Below are 19,935 nucleotides of genomic sequence, written 5' to 3' on the forward strand. Positions count from 1 at the left end.
GGATTTTGGAACGTCCGTACCAAAGGTGTACATATTAAGGTTGACTGATTCACCTCCATGACCTAAATCTAATCGATTCTTCAAACTCTCGGTAATGTAAGAGTAAGTCGAGCCTGAATCAAAGAGAGCCCTAGCCTTACATTCTTTACCGTTCTCCTTATTTTTCACTCTAATGGTGGCTGTCTGGAAATATACCACACTTGGACTACTAGAATTACCAGAGTACAAACTAGTACTAACTACTCCGGTCTCCTGACTATCATTCATATGAGCAGATGTATTGTGTTGCTGATTTACTGGTGGGTTCTTCTGTTTACTAACGGAACCGCGACTGTTATTATTATCAGTAGGGTAGCTATTTCTAAAGTTTGGTCTAATGTATCTATTGCTAGGACCATTGCTATAATTTTGAACCTGAATATTTCCCCGTGGGAACTTACTTGGGCATAGAGCCCGGTAATGACTACCCCTAACTCCACAATGATAACATCTGGCCATATTCCTACATTGTGGTGTAGAATGGTTAAGACGAAGACAAATGTGACATTTCCTGTCGAGCATTTTCTTCCTATCTACGATAGTTTGATAAGTTGGACATTCGTCGCTAAAATGGCCCTGAGTGTCACAAAAGACACAATGTCCTATCGTCCTATTGTTACCACCTCCTCCACTATCAGAAGCCCTAGCTACTAGAGACTCAGCGGTATAGCCCTTCTTCTCATACTGAAATCCACCAAACTTATGTGGCGATGGGGGTGGCTTGGAACTAATGTATTTTCCAGAACATCCTAAAAAACATCAAATTTGCACACGTCAATGAAATTGAATAGGCAGCAACCTTGTAGAATAATTGTCAGTTCGCATTAGTGAATTCACCTACACACACTATTTTTGAAGATTCCGGAGATTTCTGTGAGATACCCCAGTAAATTTCCAAGGCAATGCAATTATTACGGAAAATTGAGCTCCATGTATAATAATCTCAACTGAACAACTCTTGTAAACAAAAAATACAGTATGTTGAGATTACACTTTACGCAGTATTACACCAAATTCTGTATAATGATTAGTTGGAATGGGGTAAAACGATATTCTCTTGGATTTTCTTCTAGATATGGTTAGAATAAATGTAAATCATTAACCTGAAACCCTTCTATTTTTTCAGATGTACGATTTCACAGGAGATGTTTCTACCACTTACACTGGTGAAGGTGATTTGAAGAAAGCTGGACTCTCTTCAAACTAGTAATATGTAAATATAAAATGATCATGCTGCTACCTTATTACCGATTTACTACCAATCCATCAAGTTTGCCACTTCGACATTTAGATCTTTGTTGTAATAGGTGTGGGTAGATATAACCAATTAGGTATTTCCAGCAAACCATGTCTTTCTAGAAAAAATATAAATCGAAAATTGTTTGAATTTCCCTCGCAGACTTTATACCAAACATTCTGATTTATTTTTAGCTCGCACAAGCTTCTAATATTTTAATCTTTTCTTTTCTGGTATTGTATAAGTAGTTTTCAAGATTTATGTAAGCTTTGAACACTTTCTGCTAAACTTGATCTGAAGGGTTTAGGGAGAATAGTTTAGGCGTAATAAGTAAAAAATAAGCTGCTTTAAACGGACATCTGGAAACTCGTTTATGTTCAGTATTCTTTCCTTACATAATATCATGTGCGTAGGTATTGTATAAGTAGTTTTCAAGATTTATGTAAGCTTTGAACACTTTCTGCTAAACTTGATCTGGAGGATTTAGGGAGAATAGTTTAGGCGTACCTAATAAGTAAAAAATAAGCTGCTTTAAACGGACATCTGGAAACTCGTTTATGTTCAGTATTCTTTCCTTACATAATATCATGTGCGTATTCTTCTTGTACATACCTACCTCTGTATTAGATTAGATACAAAAAGATTTTGGCCGACAGAATGGTGCAAATTTTAATTTGAGAGATAAACCTTTGATACCTAGGTACATAAATCTAATGTTTTTTACATGCTTTTACATTAGATTTATGATTCTTTGCAATTCGCAATTTTGAATTGTGTTTTTCTAAAATTGCCACTCCTGCAACTCAGACATTTCAGTGTTTCACAAAAAGTTCTCCTAATTTTGTCATTATTATTTTTTTTTCCAGAGTTTTGCCAACGTAATGGCCAAGGCTTCTCTGCTGACCAGAATGGGTGTGAATTTGCTCATCAAGCAAACCAAGACATATCCTCTGGTAGAACAGACTGCCCGGGAATTCATGTTCGGATATGAAAGTGCTCTCGTTACTTTGGGAAACAAGTTCATGCCCTCCTGGATAGCATTTGACAAACTGGGACTCATTGATAGGGTAAGTGGCCGGGTTTGCTATTTTTTGCTTCAAAAATATGTTTTGCATGAAATAAATTGCTCCACTATGAAGCTGAGATATTTAGATGAAGAAATTGGCCCATTCAAACTTGATTTTAATGTTTTGACCCTAACAATATTTTTGGTTGGGTTATTGTTGGCTTTGCGATATAATGTACGTTACCCAAATCCAACCATCGATGCTGCTGTCGTGAATGGATAGGTATTTGATCTAATCTCTATTGATTAGGTTTCTTCTTGACTATTTGACTTTTCTAATGTCTTGACGTCGAACAATGTCTATGATGCATGTCTCCTCTAAAATGAATGTCTATTGTCTAAGATTACTTACGTAGATGCTGATGTTTAATAACTTTTTATACAAACAAACCACGGATAAACAAACCACGGATAAACAAACCACGCTCTGCTACCAAAATTTTTATGTCGTGAATGATGATGATTGACAGTGGAAGCGTTTTAAGATTTGACACAACATAAAAATGAAAACTATGACACAGTGGTTTTTTTCAATGAAACTTTCAAATTCTTTACGAAAACTTTATTAAATTGAACTTCTTTTATAAACTTGTGACTGCTAACAAATTTCTAATTACTGGACTATTTACTTTCTTACAAATCTTCTATATAAAACTTCTAATATCTTTTGGGAAAAGCTACTAATTTACGTCCGTCTACTACCAGGACTTTCTGCTAACTCACTCTAGTTTACAAACAAAATCTGCTGATGGAAAATCTACTCCTTTCCTCGTCGGCAACCTAAACATCAGCTGTCTAACTTAATTAAATTATTCTTCTTAATTAACTATATTTCTAATTATAAAACACTTGCTAAAAAACACCTAACTTGTATCTAAACTCGCGCTGTTCGCGACAGCTGCTAGGGCTGGAATTTTTTCTCCCATTCATTTTTGAAACGCATTAGTTGATCTCGATACCAAGTTAGAACGCATTAAAGATCGATCTAGAAAGTACCCACTCATTTTTACCTTCATATTATTATAAGCTTACAAGGAGCTAATTCATTTTGTGCTACGGGCGAATTTGATCATTGATTATATAGATTTTTCTTCTTCTTTTTTATCTTTTTTTTTCTTCCTTTAATATAAAAAGCTATTAAAAGTTGTATCCGCATCATTTTATTAGAATAATTATATATTTTTAATACGTAATTTTTCCATGCCCGTTTTGATCTCAAGTAATAGAGGGCATCCACTAACGGAAACTGTAAAACTTTTGCAACAGGTTTTTTGTTTTAACCTAGACCTTCAGAATTTTTTGTGGCAAATGTCTGCGAACGGAATACATTTTAGTTTTCCTTGTTATTTATTTATTATATTTTTTACTTATTTATATTTTGTCTGCCCTAATGGGATGTTTGTCAACATGTTAATACTCTGGTTGTCAACATTCTGAACTTTTGCTGACAATTTTCTCATATCAACAGGCGAGAAATAACTAATATGACGTGTTTTCTACTGAAAAATCACCTAAGAATATCATTCAGGCAAATAGAATAATAAGTTGACGCACAAAAAAATTATCACCCCAAAAATAATTACAACAAAAGCGCTCCCTGAATACTAACGCTGGAAGATTCTGCAGTAAGAGGGTAGGTCGGTACCTCTAAATTTGCAGTGAACAAAAACTTGAGGAAAATGGGTGCTCATTTTTTTCACTTCTACACACAAGTCGAACTGAGTTGCATTTCCAAGAAACATAGCTATATTTTATAATAAATATACCTCATAATCGCATGTCAGTTTCTTTTTGTTTATCTCGTCATGAGGAAGTGCATGCCCTAAACCTAAGTGATCTAATAACGTAAGAACCCTCTGGCCCCCTCAAACCAAATCACTCTTGAAATTCCTTGGTAAAATTTTTTTGAGTGTTTTAAAACACATTAAGTATACCCCTAGGTGCTTATGTCGATTTTCCCTGGGATCTCGGGAAATTATAGAGGAATCCAGAACTGGAATAAGAATGCTCACTTTTGTAGGAACGGAAAAAAGTTGACTTTTCTCGAAGGAAAGGAGCACAACCCTATATAATTAGGTATTTTGCAAGTGCAGTCTGTGCCATGTGCATATAATAACTGACATTATATGCAATTGAACATCGGAGTTTCAAATTAGGAGAAATAGTAATCAGTGAGTAACTAAGTAAATATCCATTATGATAGCAATGTAATGAAGTATAATTTATAATAATTAGTAACAAGAGTGGAAAATTCAGGATCAAATGATATTGTAGGTAGATAGCGATTAAGGAAATATCGAATAAATATAAATATTAAGAGGTATTAGAGATTACACGCTTACACCTATATCTATTTCATAGTGATATTAGAAAATCATACCTACGTCTTACACCAAAAAAGTTGACTTTTCTCGAAGGAAAGGAGCACAACCCTATATAATTAGGTATTTTGCAAGTGCAGTCTGTGCCATGTGCATATAATAACTGACATTATATGCAATTGAACATCGGAGTTTCAAATTAGGAGAAATAGTAATCAGTGAGTAACTAAGTAAATATCCATTATGATAGCAATGTAATGAAGTATAATTTATAATAATAGTAACAAGAGTGGAAAATTCAGGATCAAATGATATAGTAGGTAGACAGCGATTAAGGAAATATCGAATAAACATAAATATTAAGAGGTATTAGAGATTACACGCTTACACCTATATCTATTTCATAGTGATATTAGAAAATCATACCTACGTCTTACACCCTTAACGAATATGTGATGTCACAAGCCAACAGAAAATGAGATCTTCCTAGGGCTCTTTTTGAAGTTAAAAGCTTCACCCTAAGAGAGGAAATATCTATTGCTCTTGTTTAGGTAGGTATATTCTACCTATAGCCACCTTCTATAACTATGATTTACTGAGAACCTCCCCTAGTTTGTTATGACATACGACCAGCAGGTTGCAGACAAAGAACTCCCTTCTCTCATGCTCTCATTTGTAAAGCAAAGGAATAGAGTGTAAGTCTATGAAGGGCTGGAATTTTTTCTCCCATTCATTTTTGAAACGCATTAGTTGATCTCGATACCAAGTTAGAACGCATTAAAGATCGATCTAGAAAGTACCCACTCATTTTTACCTTCATATTATTATAAGCTTACAAGGAGCTAATTCATTTTGTGCTACGGGCGAATTTGATCATTGATTATATAGATTTTTCTTCTTCTTTTTTATCTTTTTTTTTCTTCCTTTAATATAAAAAGCTATTAAAAGTTGTATCCGCATCATTTTATTAGAATAATTATATATTTTTAATACGTAATTTTTCCATGCCCGTTTTGATCTCAAGTAATAGAGGGCATCCACTAACGGAAACTGTAAAACTTTTGCAACAGGTTTTTTGTTTTAACCTAGACCTTCAGAATTTTTTGTGGCAAATGTCTGCGAACGGAATACATTTTAGTTTTCCTTGTTATTTATTTATTATATTTTTTACTTATTTATATTTTGTCTGCCCTAATGGGATGTTTGTCAACATGTTAATACTCTGGTTGTCAACATTCTGAACTTTTGCTGACAATTTTCTCATATCAACAGGCGAGAAATAACTAATATGACGTGTTTTCTACTGAAAAATCACCTAAGAATATCATTCAGGCAAATAGAATAATAAGTTGACGCACAAAAAAATTATCACCCCAAAAATAATTACAACAAAAGCGCTCCCTGAATACTAACGCTGGAAGATTCTGCAGTAAGAGGGTAGGTCGGTACCTCTAAATTTACCTAAGAATATCATTCAGGCAAATAGAATAATAAGTTGACGCACAAAAAAATTATTACCCCAAAAATAATTACAACAAAAGCGCTCCCTGAATACTAACGCTGGAAGATTCTGCAGTAAGAGGGTAGGTCGGTACCTCTAAATTTGCAGTGAACAAAAACTTGAGGAAAATGGGTGCTCATTTTTTTCACTTCTACACACAAGTCGAACTGAGTTGCATTTCCAAGAAACATAGCTATATTTTATAATAAATATACCTCATAATCGCATGTCAGTTTCTTTTTGTTTATCTCGTCATGAGGAAGTGCATACCTTAAACCTAAGTGATCTAATAACGTAAGAACCCTCTGGCCCCCTCAAACCAAATCACTCTTGAAATTCCTTGGTAAAATTTTTTTGAGTGTTTTAAAACACATTAAGTATACCCCTAGGTGCTTATGTCGATTTTCCCTGGGATCTCGGGAAATTATAGAGGAATCCAGAACTGGAATAAGAATGCTCACTTTTGTAGGAACGGAAAAAAGTTGACTTTTCTCGAAGGAAAGGAGCACAACCCTATATAATTAGGTATTTTGCAAGTGCAGTCTGTGCCATGTGCATATAATAACTGACATTATATGCAATTGAACATCGGAGTTTCAAATTAGGAGAAATAGTAATCAGTGAGTAACTAAGTAAATATCCATTATGATAGCAATGTAATGAAGTATAATTTATAATAATAGTAACAAGAGTGGAAAATTCAGGATCAAATGATATAGTAGGTAGACAGCGATTAAGGAAATATCGAATAAACATAAATATTAAGAGGTATTAGAGATTACACGCTTACACCTATATCTATTTCATAGTGATATTAGAAAATCATACCTACGTCTTACACCCTTAACGAATATGTGATGTCACAAGCCAACAGAAAATGAGATCTTCCTAGGGCTCTTTTTGAAGTTAAAAGCTTCACCCTAAGAGAGGAAATATCTATTGCTCTTGTTTAGTTAGGTATATTCTACAACTACCTACACTCCTACAGCCACCTTCTATAACTATGATTTACTGAGAACCTCCCTTAGTTTGTTGTGACATACGACCAGCAGGTTGCAGACAAAGAACTCCCTTCTCTCATGCTCTCATTTGTAAAGCAAAGGAATAGAGTGTAAGTCTATGAATAATCTCCAAGTGGTATTAATTTCCTAGACTCCTATAGAGCTTGATATCGTTTATCATAAGGTCAAGTTCAAGTTTTGTCATTCGTAGATAATTGTTATTACGTGGTCTCTGTGATCATTGTAATATCTGATGTAACCTGAATCACCTACGTCTAACAATTATGAGACTTGCAGTGCAAGTTCAATTGAGAATAGTTATTCTCATCAAAGGTCCATTGAAAGACCGACCTTTCAAGGCTTTAGCTTATCAGGTTTTGCTGGAACACTATAATTATTTTTCCGATCAGCTTCGGTGCGTTGTGTAATTATGCTGAACGTGCAAAGGAATATAGTCTGCTTGTGTGCGTACAAAAGTATTGGCTTCAAAAGTCCAAGAATGAAATTTACGGAGCATATTAGGAATTCATCGACATAAAGTCTATTAGCAGAAAGATAGCAAGTACATAGGTTTTATTTATCTAGACTCATTGACTGTTTCCATTCTGAAACAAGGAGCATGTTATATACCTACCTATATATAGATATGTGTTAGCATAATAGTAAGTAAGTAGGTACATCGATTATCACTTCATTTCATTGCCGGCCTATTTGGCCTTGTCAATATAAATAATCAGGATACCTAGCTATATCTGTATTGCTAAGGATTCTGATGAAAATGCTGGAGATTTGCATACGTTTTATATCTTAGATTGCTCGATATAATTATTTAATTATTATTGGACTAATTGATCTCTCAGAACTCAAGTTGAAAGAAAAACCCTAGAAACTTGATACCTGTATTCATGAGATTTTCAAGACAGGCTTATTAATTTTCTTGTTTTAAAAAATTGTGTGATTAACATAAAACAGACATAGACAATATTTGGAATCAATATTCTGGCATCTTCATGCCATAATCTGTATCACGTAACGCCAATGTTGTGAGCTATATGTTGAAGGATTACTCTAAATAATGCGTGTTGGCACTGATTAGGTGGTAAAACGGATAGGTAGATAGTTAGGTTCTATGAAAATTAATATTTCAAAGAGTCCGGAAGTGGAACTCAGACGACCAAACCAAGTGGCAGAGAGGGATACTAGTAATATTCCTAATTATAATTTCTACGGGTGTCTTCATTTGGGAAAATACCACATGACGGTTTTACGCAACAAAAAACAAATTTACAACCTTCTAAATTTACAACACCAAAAATACCTACAATGTACGCAGCTAATAAAAGCCCTACCTACAATAGGAAATCTATAATTTATTGAGGTATTCTGGAAAATACACCGCTTGGACTGATTTTGCCCACTAATGGCAAATATGTACTTGTGAAATGCGAAATAATGTGTGGTATTTTTTAGCTGAATTCTTTTATATTAGAATCATATAAATGAACTGTTTTTCTGGATAGATCTGCTTAGTTTACTAATTTTCCTAGGAAATGCTTGTATTATTCAACCATTTTCTATTGTATCAGTGATTTAACCAATTTTCTTAATCACTTGATCATTAACATCGAGTTTTACAGTCCATAAAGACTTATGATTTACGAGTTTTGGGCTGACATTATGGACAATAAACTTTATTACATACGTAGATACTTTTCAACCTCATCAACTGATGAAGATTGTAGGTAAAGGATAATAATATCATAAAAATCAAATCCACAATAAACTTCCTTTGGGCTGACATTATGGACAATAGACTTTATTACATAGGTACGTAGATACTTTTCAACCTCATCAACTGATGAAGATTGTAGGTAAAGGATAATAATATCATAAAAATCAAATCCACAATAAACTTCCCAATGTATTTTCCAGAACATCCTAAAAAACATCAAATTTGCACACGTCAATGAAATTGAATAGGCAGCAACCTTGTAGAATAATTGTCAGTTCGCATTAGTGAATTCACCTACACACACTATTTTTGAAGATTCCGGAGATTTCTGTGAGATACCCCAGTAAATTTCCAAGGCAATGCAATTATTACGGAAAATTGAGCTCCATGTATAATAATCTCAACTGAACAACTCTTGTAAACAAAAAATACAGTATGTTGAGATTACACTTTACGCAGTATTACACCAAATTCTGTATAATGATTAGTTGGAATGGGGTAAAACGATATTCTCTTGGATTTTCTTCTAGATATGGTTATAGAATAAATGTAAATCATTAACCGTGAAACCCTTCTATTTTTTCAGATGTACGATTTCACAGGAGATGTTTCTACCACTTACACTGGTGAAGGTGATTTGAAGAAAGCTGGACTCTTTGCCACGTACAACAGACGTCCATTTTTGCCTCAATGGGACTTGCCCTGTGGTAATGTAGATGGAGCTTCAGATGGTACCAAATTTCCAACCAAAATCAAAAAGGATGACCAGCTTCTATTCTTCAGGAAGTCACTCTGTAGGGCTGTACCAATGGTGAGTATTATGTCATCAATTTGTATCTAAAAATAATCCGCGGTAAACTCCAATCTGATCGGTTTTAAATTCGTCAAAAATCTTTGGACAAGGATATGTCAAAAATATTATACAGATAATAACAATTAACTCGTCAAATCCATGAATATGTTGAAAAAGGATATTCCCTTGCTATATCTATCAATAGATATTACGTACAAATTAATTTTATTAACTTGAAAAAGCTTAGATTTCCCACAATTAAAAATAGATCTTCTTTTCAACCTCACGAATCCTGTCTCTCTTTCAGGAAAGAGTCAGTGAATCCCATTCGTTTATTTGCTTATAAGTTTGTTTTAATAGGTATATACTCGTAACTCACAAATGGCTTGTCCCATTTAGACTAAATTCTAAAAGAAAAAAATATTCAACCTATAAAGGAAATTTGCTCAATTAGTTTCTGGGGCCCGTAGGTCTCTGGGCCCCTCTTAGGGACGCTTTTTCTGAGTGAGTTCTATAAACCACGACTGTGAATAACGTCCCAATACCCCTAGTCAGATGGGTTGAATTACACCTTTGATTTAAAAATAGAGCTTAATTTGATCGCATAAAATTTAATCCCCATGTTTTGTTGATATTTGTGTTATTATAATAATTGTAATTATTTGTAGTTTATATTAGATTTAATAGATCAATAAATCCCATATACCTACCTATATTTTGAATAAAACAAAATAATTTGAAAATTAGGTATTGTAAATTTTTGTTACACTTCATGTGTGTGTTTATTTCTTGGGTTCTTGTTATTTCAGCTCATTCGAATTAGCCAGCTACATACATGGAACATTGCTCAATTAGTTTCTGTGAATTTGCTCTCTTTTTATTTGTGGGAGTTTTGTCCATCGGCATTGAAAAATGTGGACGAAAACTTGCAAAAAAAAAGAGAGAGAGAATGGGTCAGGCTTTATTTATGTAAGTCTTTTGAATTGATATGAAATGGATGAGAATCAGTGGCGTAGCGTGGTCTAAATTCAAGTGTAGGGCGTGTAGGGCACTAATTTACATCATCCATGCTTCTTCATGGATTGGCATAGACAAGTAGAAGTAGGTACCTACCTACCTATGAACTTTCTTAGTTCCACACTCGCCTTAGTATGCCTGATAATCCTGGCTAGGAAAATTGTTCAACTTTGAAAAAAAAAAAAATGTGTACTTACTTTAATTTTGATACCCATAAACTTTTACATGGAACGCACGGTTTAGGATTTATACGCGAAAAACTGACAAAACTGCGAAATTTCGGCCATTTTCTGGCGGTTTTTCACCGCCAAATGTTCTCCCCTGAACTCTCGATTTCTCAAATTTTTGCATATTAGGACTTCATCGACATAAAGTCTATTAGCAGAAAGATAGCAAGTACATAGGTTTTATTTATCTAGGCTCATTGACTGTTTCCATTCTGGAACAAGGAGCATGTTATATACCTACTTATATCTATAGATCTGTGTTAGCATAATAGTAAGTAAGTAGGTACATCGATTATCACTTCATTCCATTACCGGCCTACTTGGCCTTGTCAATATAAATTATCAGGAAAGCTAGCTATATCTGTATTGCTAAGGATTCTGATGAAAATGCTCGAGATTTTCATACGTTTTATATCTTAGATTGCTCGATATAATTATTTAATTATTATTGGACTAATTGATCTCTCAGAACTCAAGTTGAAAGAAAAACCCTAGAAACTTGATACCTGTATTCATGAGATTTTCAAGACAGGCTTATTAATTTTCTTGTTTTAAAAAATTGTGTGATTAACATAAAACAGACATAGACAATATTTGGAATCAATATTCTGGCATCTTCATGCCATAATCTGTATCACGTAACGCCAATGTTGTGAGCTATATGTTGAAGGATTACTCTAAATAATGCGTGTTGGCACTGATTAGGTGGTGAAACGGATAGGTAGATAGTTAGGTTTTATGAAAATTAATATTTCAAAGAGTCCGGAAGTGGAACTCAGACGACCAAACCAAGTGGCAGAGAGGGATACTAGTAATATTCCTAATTATAATTTCTACGGGTGTCTTCATTTGGGAAAATACCACATGACGGTTTTACGCAACAAAAAACAAATTTACAACCTTCTAAATTTACAACACCAAAAATACCTACAATGTACGCAGCTAATAAAAGCCCTACCTACAATAGGAAATCTATAATTTATTGAGGTATTCTGGAAAATACACCGCTTGGACTGATTTTGCCCACTAATGGCAAATTTGTACTTGTGAAATGCGAAATAATGCGTGGTATTTTTTAGCTGAATTCTTTTATATTAGAATCATACAAATGAACTGTTTTTCTGGATAGATCTGCTTAGTTTACTAATTTTCCTAGGAAATGCTTGTATTATTCAACCATTTTCTATTGTATCAGTGATTTAACCAATTTTCTTAATCACTTGATCATTAACATCGAGTTTTACAGTCCATAAAGACTTATGATTTACGAGCTTTGGGCTGACATTATGGACAATAGACTTTATTACATAGGTACGTAGATACTTTTCAACCTCATCAACTGATGAAGATTGTAGGTAAAGGATAATAATATCATAAAAATCAAATCCACAATAAACTTCCCAATGTATTTTCCAGAACATCCTAAAAAACATCAAATTTGCACACGTCAATGAAATTGAATAGGCAGCAACCTTGTAGAATAATTGTCAGTTCGCATTAGTGAATTCACCTACACACACTATTTTTGAAGATTCCGGAGATTTCTGTGAGATACCCCAGTAAATTTCCAAGGCAATGCAATTATTACGGAAAATTGAGCTCCATGTATAATAATCTCAACTGAACAACTCTTGTAAACATAAAAATACAGTATGTTGAGATTACACTTTACGCAGTATTACACCAAATTCTGTATAATGATTAGTTGGAATGGGGTAAAACGATATTCTCTTGGATTTTCTTCTAGATATGGTTAGAATAAATGTAAATCATTAACCTGAAACCCTTCTATTTTTTCAGATGTACGATTTCACAGGAGATGTTTCTACCACTTACACTGGTGAAGGTGATTTGAAGAAAGCTGGACTCTTTGCCACGTACAACAGACACCTTAAACCTAAGTGATCTAATAACGTAAGAACCCTCTGGCCCCCTCAAACCAAATCACTCTTGAAATTCCTTGGTAAAATTTTTTTGAGTGTTTTAAAACACATTAAGTATACCCCTAGGTGCTTATGTCGATTTTCCCTGGGATCTCGGGAAATTATAGAGGAATCCAGAACTGGAATAAGAATGCTCACTTTTGTAGGAACGGAAAAAAGTTGCAAATTTACAACCTTCTAAATTTACAACACCAAAAATACCTACAATGTACGCAGCTAATAAAAGCCCTACCTACAATAGGAACAATTATTATACAGATAATAACAATTAACTCGTCAAATCCATGAATATGTTGAAAAAGGATACCTTCCCTTGCTATATCTATCAATAGATATTACGTACAAATTAATTTTATTAACCTGAAAAAGCTTAGATTTCCCACAATTAAAAATAGATCTTCTTTTCAACCTCACGAATCCTGTCTCTCTTTCAGGAAAGAGTCAGTGAAGAATACGAAGTGTCCAGTCTTCCCGTGTACAAATACAACTTCAAGAAAGGCTCTCTGGACAACGGATACTACAACCAGAACAACTCCTGCTTCTGTAGACGAGGATATGAATGTCTCAGAAGAGGTCTGATTGATGTGACTGACTGCTACTATGGTAAGTTTCTATGGAACAACGAGATGTATTTGATACGCAAAAAAACACCCACCATTATCACACAATTCATTACCTGGAAAACACTTGTTTTTTTAAGAGTCATAAAAAGTCATACAATTTTATATCATTATTTTGAGGAATAACATTTGGAACAAGCATTCTACCTGAGGAGGAAGTAATGTGTAATGAACAAATTATTTCAAGTTGAGTATTTTGTCTTAGGCACTATTGTCGAATCTTAATTGTTATATAGATTATTGTATCTTTTCGTCTCTACAGGATTCCCTATTGCACTCTCCTATCCCCATTTCATGGAATCTGATCCCTGGTTAAATGAAGAGGTTTGTATCTTTTCGTCTCTACAGGATTCCCTATTGCACTCTCCTATCCCCATTTCATGGAATCTGATCCCTGGTTAAATGAAGAGGTTTTAGGAACTGAGCCCGATCCAGAGAAACATACCACCGTGTTCGTAGTGAATCCCGTAAGTTTGAACATTTCGTAAATGATTTTTTTTTTCCATAATAGCAAAATATGCAATGTTAATATTGCACCTGGCCTCTATTTCTAGTCTCCTCATACTTTTTAGCTGAATTCCCTTTAGGGTTGAGCTATTCATTTTTCTATTATTTGCGTGGCTACATGAAATTCAGGCTTTGAACTACTGACCTGGCGAAGATATTCTGTGAAGGCACCAGTCAACCCTTGGAAAAAATTCCAATTTCTAATAACCTTGTTTTGTATTTCAGCAATCTGGACTACCACTGGAAATCGCTGTGAGGATGCAGATCAATATATACTTTTTAGCTGAATTCCCTTTAGGGATGAGCTATTCATTTTTCTATTATTTGCGTGGCTACATGACAACTACTGACCTGGCGTAGATATTCTATGAAGGCACCAGTCAACCCTTTGAAAAAATTCCAATTTCTAATAACCTTGTTTTGTATTTCAGCAATCTGGACTACCACTGGAAATCGCTGTGAGGATGCAGATCAATATTGCGCTCAATGATTTGAGCAGTATTTCGAATGCAGGCAAATTCAGCAATATGGTTCTGCCGTTATTGTGGACTGAGATTGTAAGTTTACAAATTACTTAGATGTTTCAATTTTACCTAAAACCCACACCGATATTATTATTTTGATAAATTTAATGCAGCACAGGGATATTAGAAATAGCTGATATAAGAAACGAGATCTGATCCCAATATACCCATTTATCACCCTGCTAATGAAGTTTTCAAATTAATTTCTGTTTCAGGGTTTTCAGACCCTCCCTGATAGTTTGATTGCCAAATTCTACTACCGATATTATTATTTCTTGATAAATTTAATGCAGCACAGGGATATTAGAAATAGTTGATATAAGAAACGAGATCTGATCCCAATATACCGATTTATCACCCTGCTAATGAAGTTTTCAAATTAATTTCTGTTTCAGGGTTTTCAGACCCTCCCTGATAGTTTGATTGCCAAATTCTACTTCTACTTGAAGATCGGTCCAGCTATTCAGACATTCTTCATCTATTTGCTACTAATCAGCGGTATCGCATCAATCCTATTGAGCATAGCAGCATCCTGCTACGTCAACAAAGACCAAGACATATCTCCCAACTTCAGGTGGAGGACAACAAATGAGATTGTCGCTAACCAAGCGCAACAGCAGGAGAACAAAAAGAGACAGTACAAAAACGATGTTCCAACATCGAACAATTGTAAGGAAATGGAAACTTACTATTGTTCCTTGTTGACAACGACTAATGAGAAAGACTTGGAGAATGATCTGATGAAGAGGTTGGAAGATACTGAGGACGAAACGGATGGCGGGGACTAGACGAACCGATCTAGATTGAACATTTTGCTCATTCTTACGATGTGACGTCAAGTCTATCTTTTTGATAGAACTTACGTTGACTTGTGAATCTGCAAATCCATTGTGATAGATTTGTTGATTCCCTAAGGTACGTTTTCCTACTCGCTTCTCGGAAGTCTTAGCAGTAGACTCTCAAGTGCATTAACCTAGTGAAATTAACCAAACTGAAGAGTATTCACAAGTATTACGGACTGCAGTGCATGGTATTAAACTCAGGTAGTGTTGACATAAAGCTAAAGAGCTCCGATATTGTGTGTTGTGTAATTGAGGCAAGGAACCTTAGCAGTAGACTCTCAAGTGCATTAACCTAGTGAAATAAACCAAACTGAAGAGTATTCAGTATTCACAAGTATTACAGACTGCAGTGCATGGTATTAAACTCAGGTAGTGTTGACATAAAGCTAAAGAGCTCCGATATTGTGTGTTGTGTAATTGAGGCAAGGAAAACGTACCTATTATACGTACGTACACTTACCGTGTTTATGTTTATGGTATACTCTTGCCATTTTTCTTTCTACTAAGCCGTGGTGAGTAGGTTCATGTAGAAGAAATGTTATTCATTTATTAAGTCTTGTGTTGTTTTTCGAAAGCTCCTTTGACATTATTCTTTAACATTATTTTCATTATGTTGAATTTCTTGAGCTCAAGATTTCCAAGACAGAATATCAATACGAGAAATCACTCGAGTCCATGAGAAAATACAAAATTAATTAATTTAAGGTGTCCTTTATAACATTATTTTGTTTGCTCATATTTTTTCCACCTAGTCTCATTATCTTTTGGAAAGAGAGAGTCAGAAGGAGCACTTTACTTTAACTTTTCAAGTATTTTCCATACATAATATCTCTTTCAGGTATTTAGGAGGTACCTTTAAAAGGGGTTTTGTTTTGAGCTATGATTTTTTCCCAATCTTCAACAATAAAAGATAAAATACCTATCCTATCATCGAATATAGCAAGTATTGCACATTACTCATTCCTCAAATCCTCATGATTCAGTCCCGAACCCAATTGTCGATGTGATTTTAACCCGTATCAAGCTAGTACTTAGTCTATTCTATCATTTGACCTTAATGGTCATGTCATCCATACTATGAAGAAAACATTTTTATAAAACTATTTAACTAACATTCGATTAATAAAAATAGAAGTACAAATCATACGGTTTTTTCCCGTTTCATTCACTGAAGCTATCTTCCCTCATAGAGTCGGATCTCACCTCTTTTGAGGGTGCTGATTTCCATTGTTTATTTTGTACCATTTCCTACAGTTCCATTGTGTAAAGTTTTCTCTATTTTTTGTATCCTCTTTTTTTAGGTTTAAGATTGTTGTTTTTATTTCCTTCTGTTTAAATGTTGTGCGTTTGATAGTGACATGTCAGTTTACTTAAATGTATTTTTTGACAGAGTTTTTTTTTTTTAGGTAGTTTGTATCTTTGTGAGGAAAATCCTTGTTTCTCAACTCAGTTATACAACATATGATGTGCACCTAGGTGGTAGATATGCCTACATATTAACCTTAATTTCTTACACCTCTTCAGAATTAAATTGTGCTTATATTGGAATTTGGACAACTTACCGTGTTTATGTTTATGGTATACTCTTGCCATTTTTCTTTCTACTAAGCCGTGGTGAGTAGGTTCATGTAGAAGAAATGTAACAAATTTACAACCTTCTAAATTTACAACACCAAAAATACCTACAATGTACGCAGCTAATAAAAGCCCTACCTACAATAGGAAATCTATAATTTATTGAGGTATTCTGGAAAATACACCGCTTGGACTGATTTTGCCCACTAATGGCAAATATGTACTTGTGAAATGCGAAATAATGTGTGGTATTTTTTAGCTGAATTCTTTTATATTTTGTACTTGTGAAATGCGAAATAATGCGTGGTATTTTTTAGCTGAATTCTTTTATATTAGAATCATACAAATGAACTGTTTTTCTGGATAGATCTGCTTAGTTTACTAATTTTCCTAGGAAATGCTTGTATTATTCAACCATTTTCTATTGTATCACATTTGGATAGATACCAATACATACCTACATAGGTGCGTTGAGAAACTGTGATTTTTACCAAATATTAGACTAATTTTTCAAATTAAACGCTCCATTTTTTTCGTCTGTGTTTCTTAGTAAGTTTTTGTAATCCTTTAGATAAAAGCTATCAAATTTGGTTACTTTGATACAATTAGAAATCAAGCAAGACTCTTTCATAAACATTGTTATATTGTTGAACGGACGAAATAAGTTTTAACCTTAGGGATCGTGGTTTTCACCCAAGACTTAATCGAAAATTCACTAGTGGGAGATTTTTTAATCGTAAAGGAGTAATTAAATAAAGAATTATTCACAAACACATTTATCCCCTTAAAATCTAGAATTATTTGTTTCTTTATTTAATCTTTTTCTGGAGCCATCAAAAAGTTCCCATCAATGATATCTCCGATATTGACTTGGTGAAAACCCCCATTCGTTTATTTGCTTATAAGTTTGTTTTAATACGTATATATTCGTAACTCACAAATGGCTTGTCCCATTTTGACTAAATTCTAAAAGAAAAAAATATTCAACCTACCTATAAAGGAAATTTGCTCAATTAGTTTCTGGGGCCCGTTAGGTCTCTGGGCCCCTCTTAGGGACGCTTTTTCTGAGTGAGTTCTTTAAACCACGACTGTGAATAACGTCCCAATACCCCTAGTCAGATGGGTTGAATTACACCTTTGATTTAAAAATAGAGCTTAATTTGATCAATTTGGACAGATACCAATACATACATAGGTGCGTTGAGAAACTGTGATTTTTACCAAATATTAGACTAATTTTTCAAGTTAAACGCTCCATTTTTTTTCGTCTGTGTTTCTTAGTAAGTTTTTGTAATCCTTTAGATAAAAGCTATCAAATTTGGTTACTTTGATACAATTAAAAATCAAGCAAGGCTCTTTCATAAACATTGTTATATTGTTGAACGGACGAAATAAGTTTTAACCTTGGGGATCGTGGTTTTCACCCAAGACTTAATCGAAAATTCACTAATGGGAGATTTTTTAACCGTTTAAAAGGAGTAATTAAATAAATAATTATTCACAAACACATTTATCCCCTTAAAATCTAGAATTATTTGTTTCTTTATTTAATCTTTTTCTGGAGCCATCAAAAAGTTCCCATCAATGATATCTCCGATATTGACTTGGTGAAAACTCCCATTCGTTTATTTGCTTATAAGTTTGTTTTAATAGGTATATACTCGTAACTCACAAATGGCTTGTCCCATTTAGACTAAATTCTAAAAGAAAAAAATATTCAACCTATAAAGGAAATTTGCTCAATTAGTTTCTGGGGCCCGTAGGTCTCTGGGCCCCTCTTAGGGACGCTTTTTCTGAGTGAGTTCTATAAACCACGACTGTGAATAACGTCCCAATACCCCTAGTCAGATGGGTTGAATTACACCTTTGATTTAAAAATAGAGCTTAATTTGATCGCATAAAATTTAATCCCCATGTTTTGTTGATATTTGTGTTATTATAATAATTGTAATTATTTGTAGTTTATATTAGATTTAATAGATCAATAAATCCCATATACCTACCTATATTTTGAATAAAACAAAATAATTTGAAAATTAGGTATTGTAAATTTTTGTTACACTTCATGTGTGTGTTTATTTCTTGGGTTCTTGTTATTTCAGCTCATTCGAATTAGCCAGCTACATACATGGAACATTGCTCAATTAGTTTCTGTGAATTTGCTCTCTTTTTATTTGTGGGAGTTTTGTCCATCGGCATTGAAAAATGTGGACGAAAACTTGCAAAAAAAAAGAGAGAGAGAATGGGTCAGGCTTTATTTATGTAAGTCTTTTGAATTGATATGAAATGGATGAGAATCAGTGGCGTAGCGTGGTCTAAATTCAAGTGTAGGGCGTGTAGGGCACTAATTTACATCATCCATGCTTCTTCATGGATTGGCATAGACAAGTAGAAGTAGGTACCTACCTACCTATGAACTTTCTTAGTTCCACACTCGCCTTAGTATGCCTGATAATCCTGGCTAGGAAAATTGTTCAACTTTGAAAAAAAAAAAAAATGTGTACTCACTTTAATTTTGATACCCATAAACTTTTACATGGAACGCACGGTTTAGGAGTTATACGCGAAAAACTGACAAAAGTGCGAAATTTCGGCCATTTTCTGGCGGTTTTTCACCGCCAAATGTTCTCCCCTGAACTCTCGATTTCTCAAATTTTTGGTATTACGGAAAGAAATAATAATAAACAAAAAACAATTACAACAGGACTCTCTCAAAGGCCGTTGCTCTAGACAGACGAGATCACTTCTAAATTTGCTGGATCATTCGACCGTAAAGCCCGGTTTCCGTCTTACAAGAAAAAAAGAAGAAGCAAGAAGAAGAAGAAGAAGAAGAAGAAGAAGTAAGAGAAGGAAGAAGAAGAAAATCCGTGAAAAAATGAAAGATAATAATTTTAATCAGGATTATTCTTATTCTCCTCCTAGAGGGTGGAGACGTTATAAATCCCATCCATTTTAGTGAAAGAAAAAGTGATCCTAGAAATCCGCTTTCA

The 19,935-nt window shown here is 34.1% G+C and overlaps 1 protein-coding gene across 1 annotated transcript; it reads left to right on the top strand.

The window, feature by feature from the left end:
* The first annotated feature begins 2,143 nt into the window (after positions 1–2,143).
* On the top strand, positions 2,144–15,618 carry LOC103509988 (scavenger receptor class B member 1-like). The gene is made up of 7 exons (XM_026824172.1): positions 2,144–2,343; positions 9,484–9,708; positions 13,312–13,480; positions 13,760–13,821; positions 13,908–13,964; positions 14,436–14,561; positions 14,924–15,618. Exons 1-7 carry the CDS (start codon positions 2,158–2,160, stop codon positions 15,314–15,316), a joined length of 1,218 nt encoding a protein of 405 aa, XP_026679973.1. The 5' UTR covers positions 2,144–2,157; the 3' UTR covers positions 15,317–15,618.
* Positions 15,619–19,935: the final 4,317 nt, after the last annotated feature.

Source organism: Diaphorina citri, unplaced genomic scaffold (assembly GCF_000475195.1).
Source record: "Diaphorina citri unplaced genomic scaffold, Diaci psyllid genome assembly version 1.1 scaffold552, whole genome shotgun sequence".
Taxonomy (NCBI): Eukaryota; Metazoa; Arthropoda; class Insecta; order Hemiptera; family Psyllidae; genus Diaphorina; species Diaphorina citri.

Coding starts and splice junctions, on each gene's coding strand:
- LOC103509988 (XM_026824172.1), top strand. CDS start 2,158: ATGGCCAAGGCTTCTCTGCTGACCAGAATGGGTGTGAATTTGCTCATC. Junction 9,709..13,311: donor TCTGTAGGGCTGTACCAATG/GTGAGTATTATG, acceptor TCTCTCTTTCAG/GAAAGAGTCAGTGAAGAATA. Junction 13,965..14,435: donor CCGTGTTCGTAGTGAATCCC/GTAAGTTTGAAC, acceptor TTTGTATTTCAG/CAATCTGGACTACCACTGGA.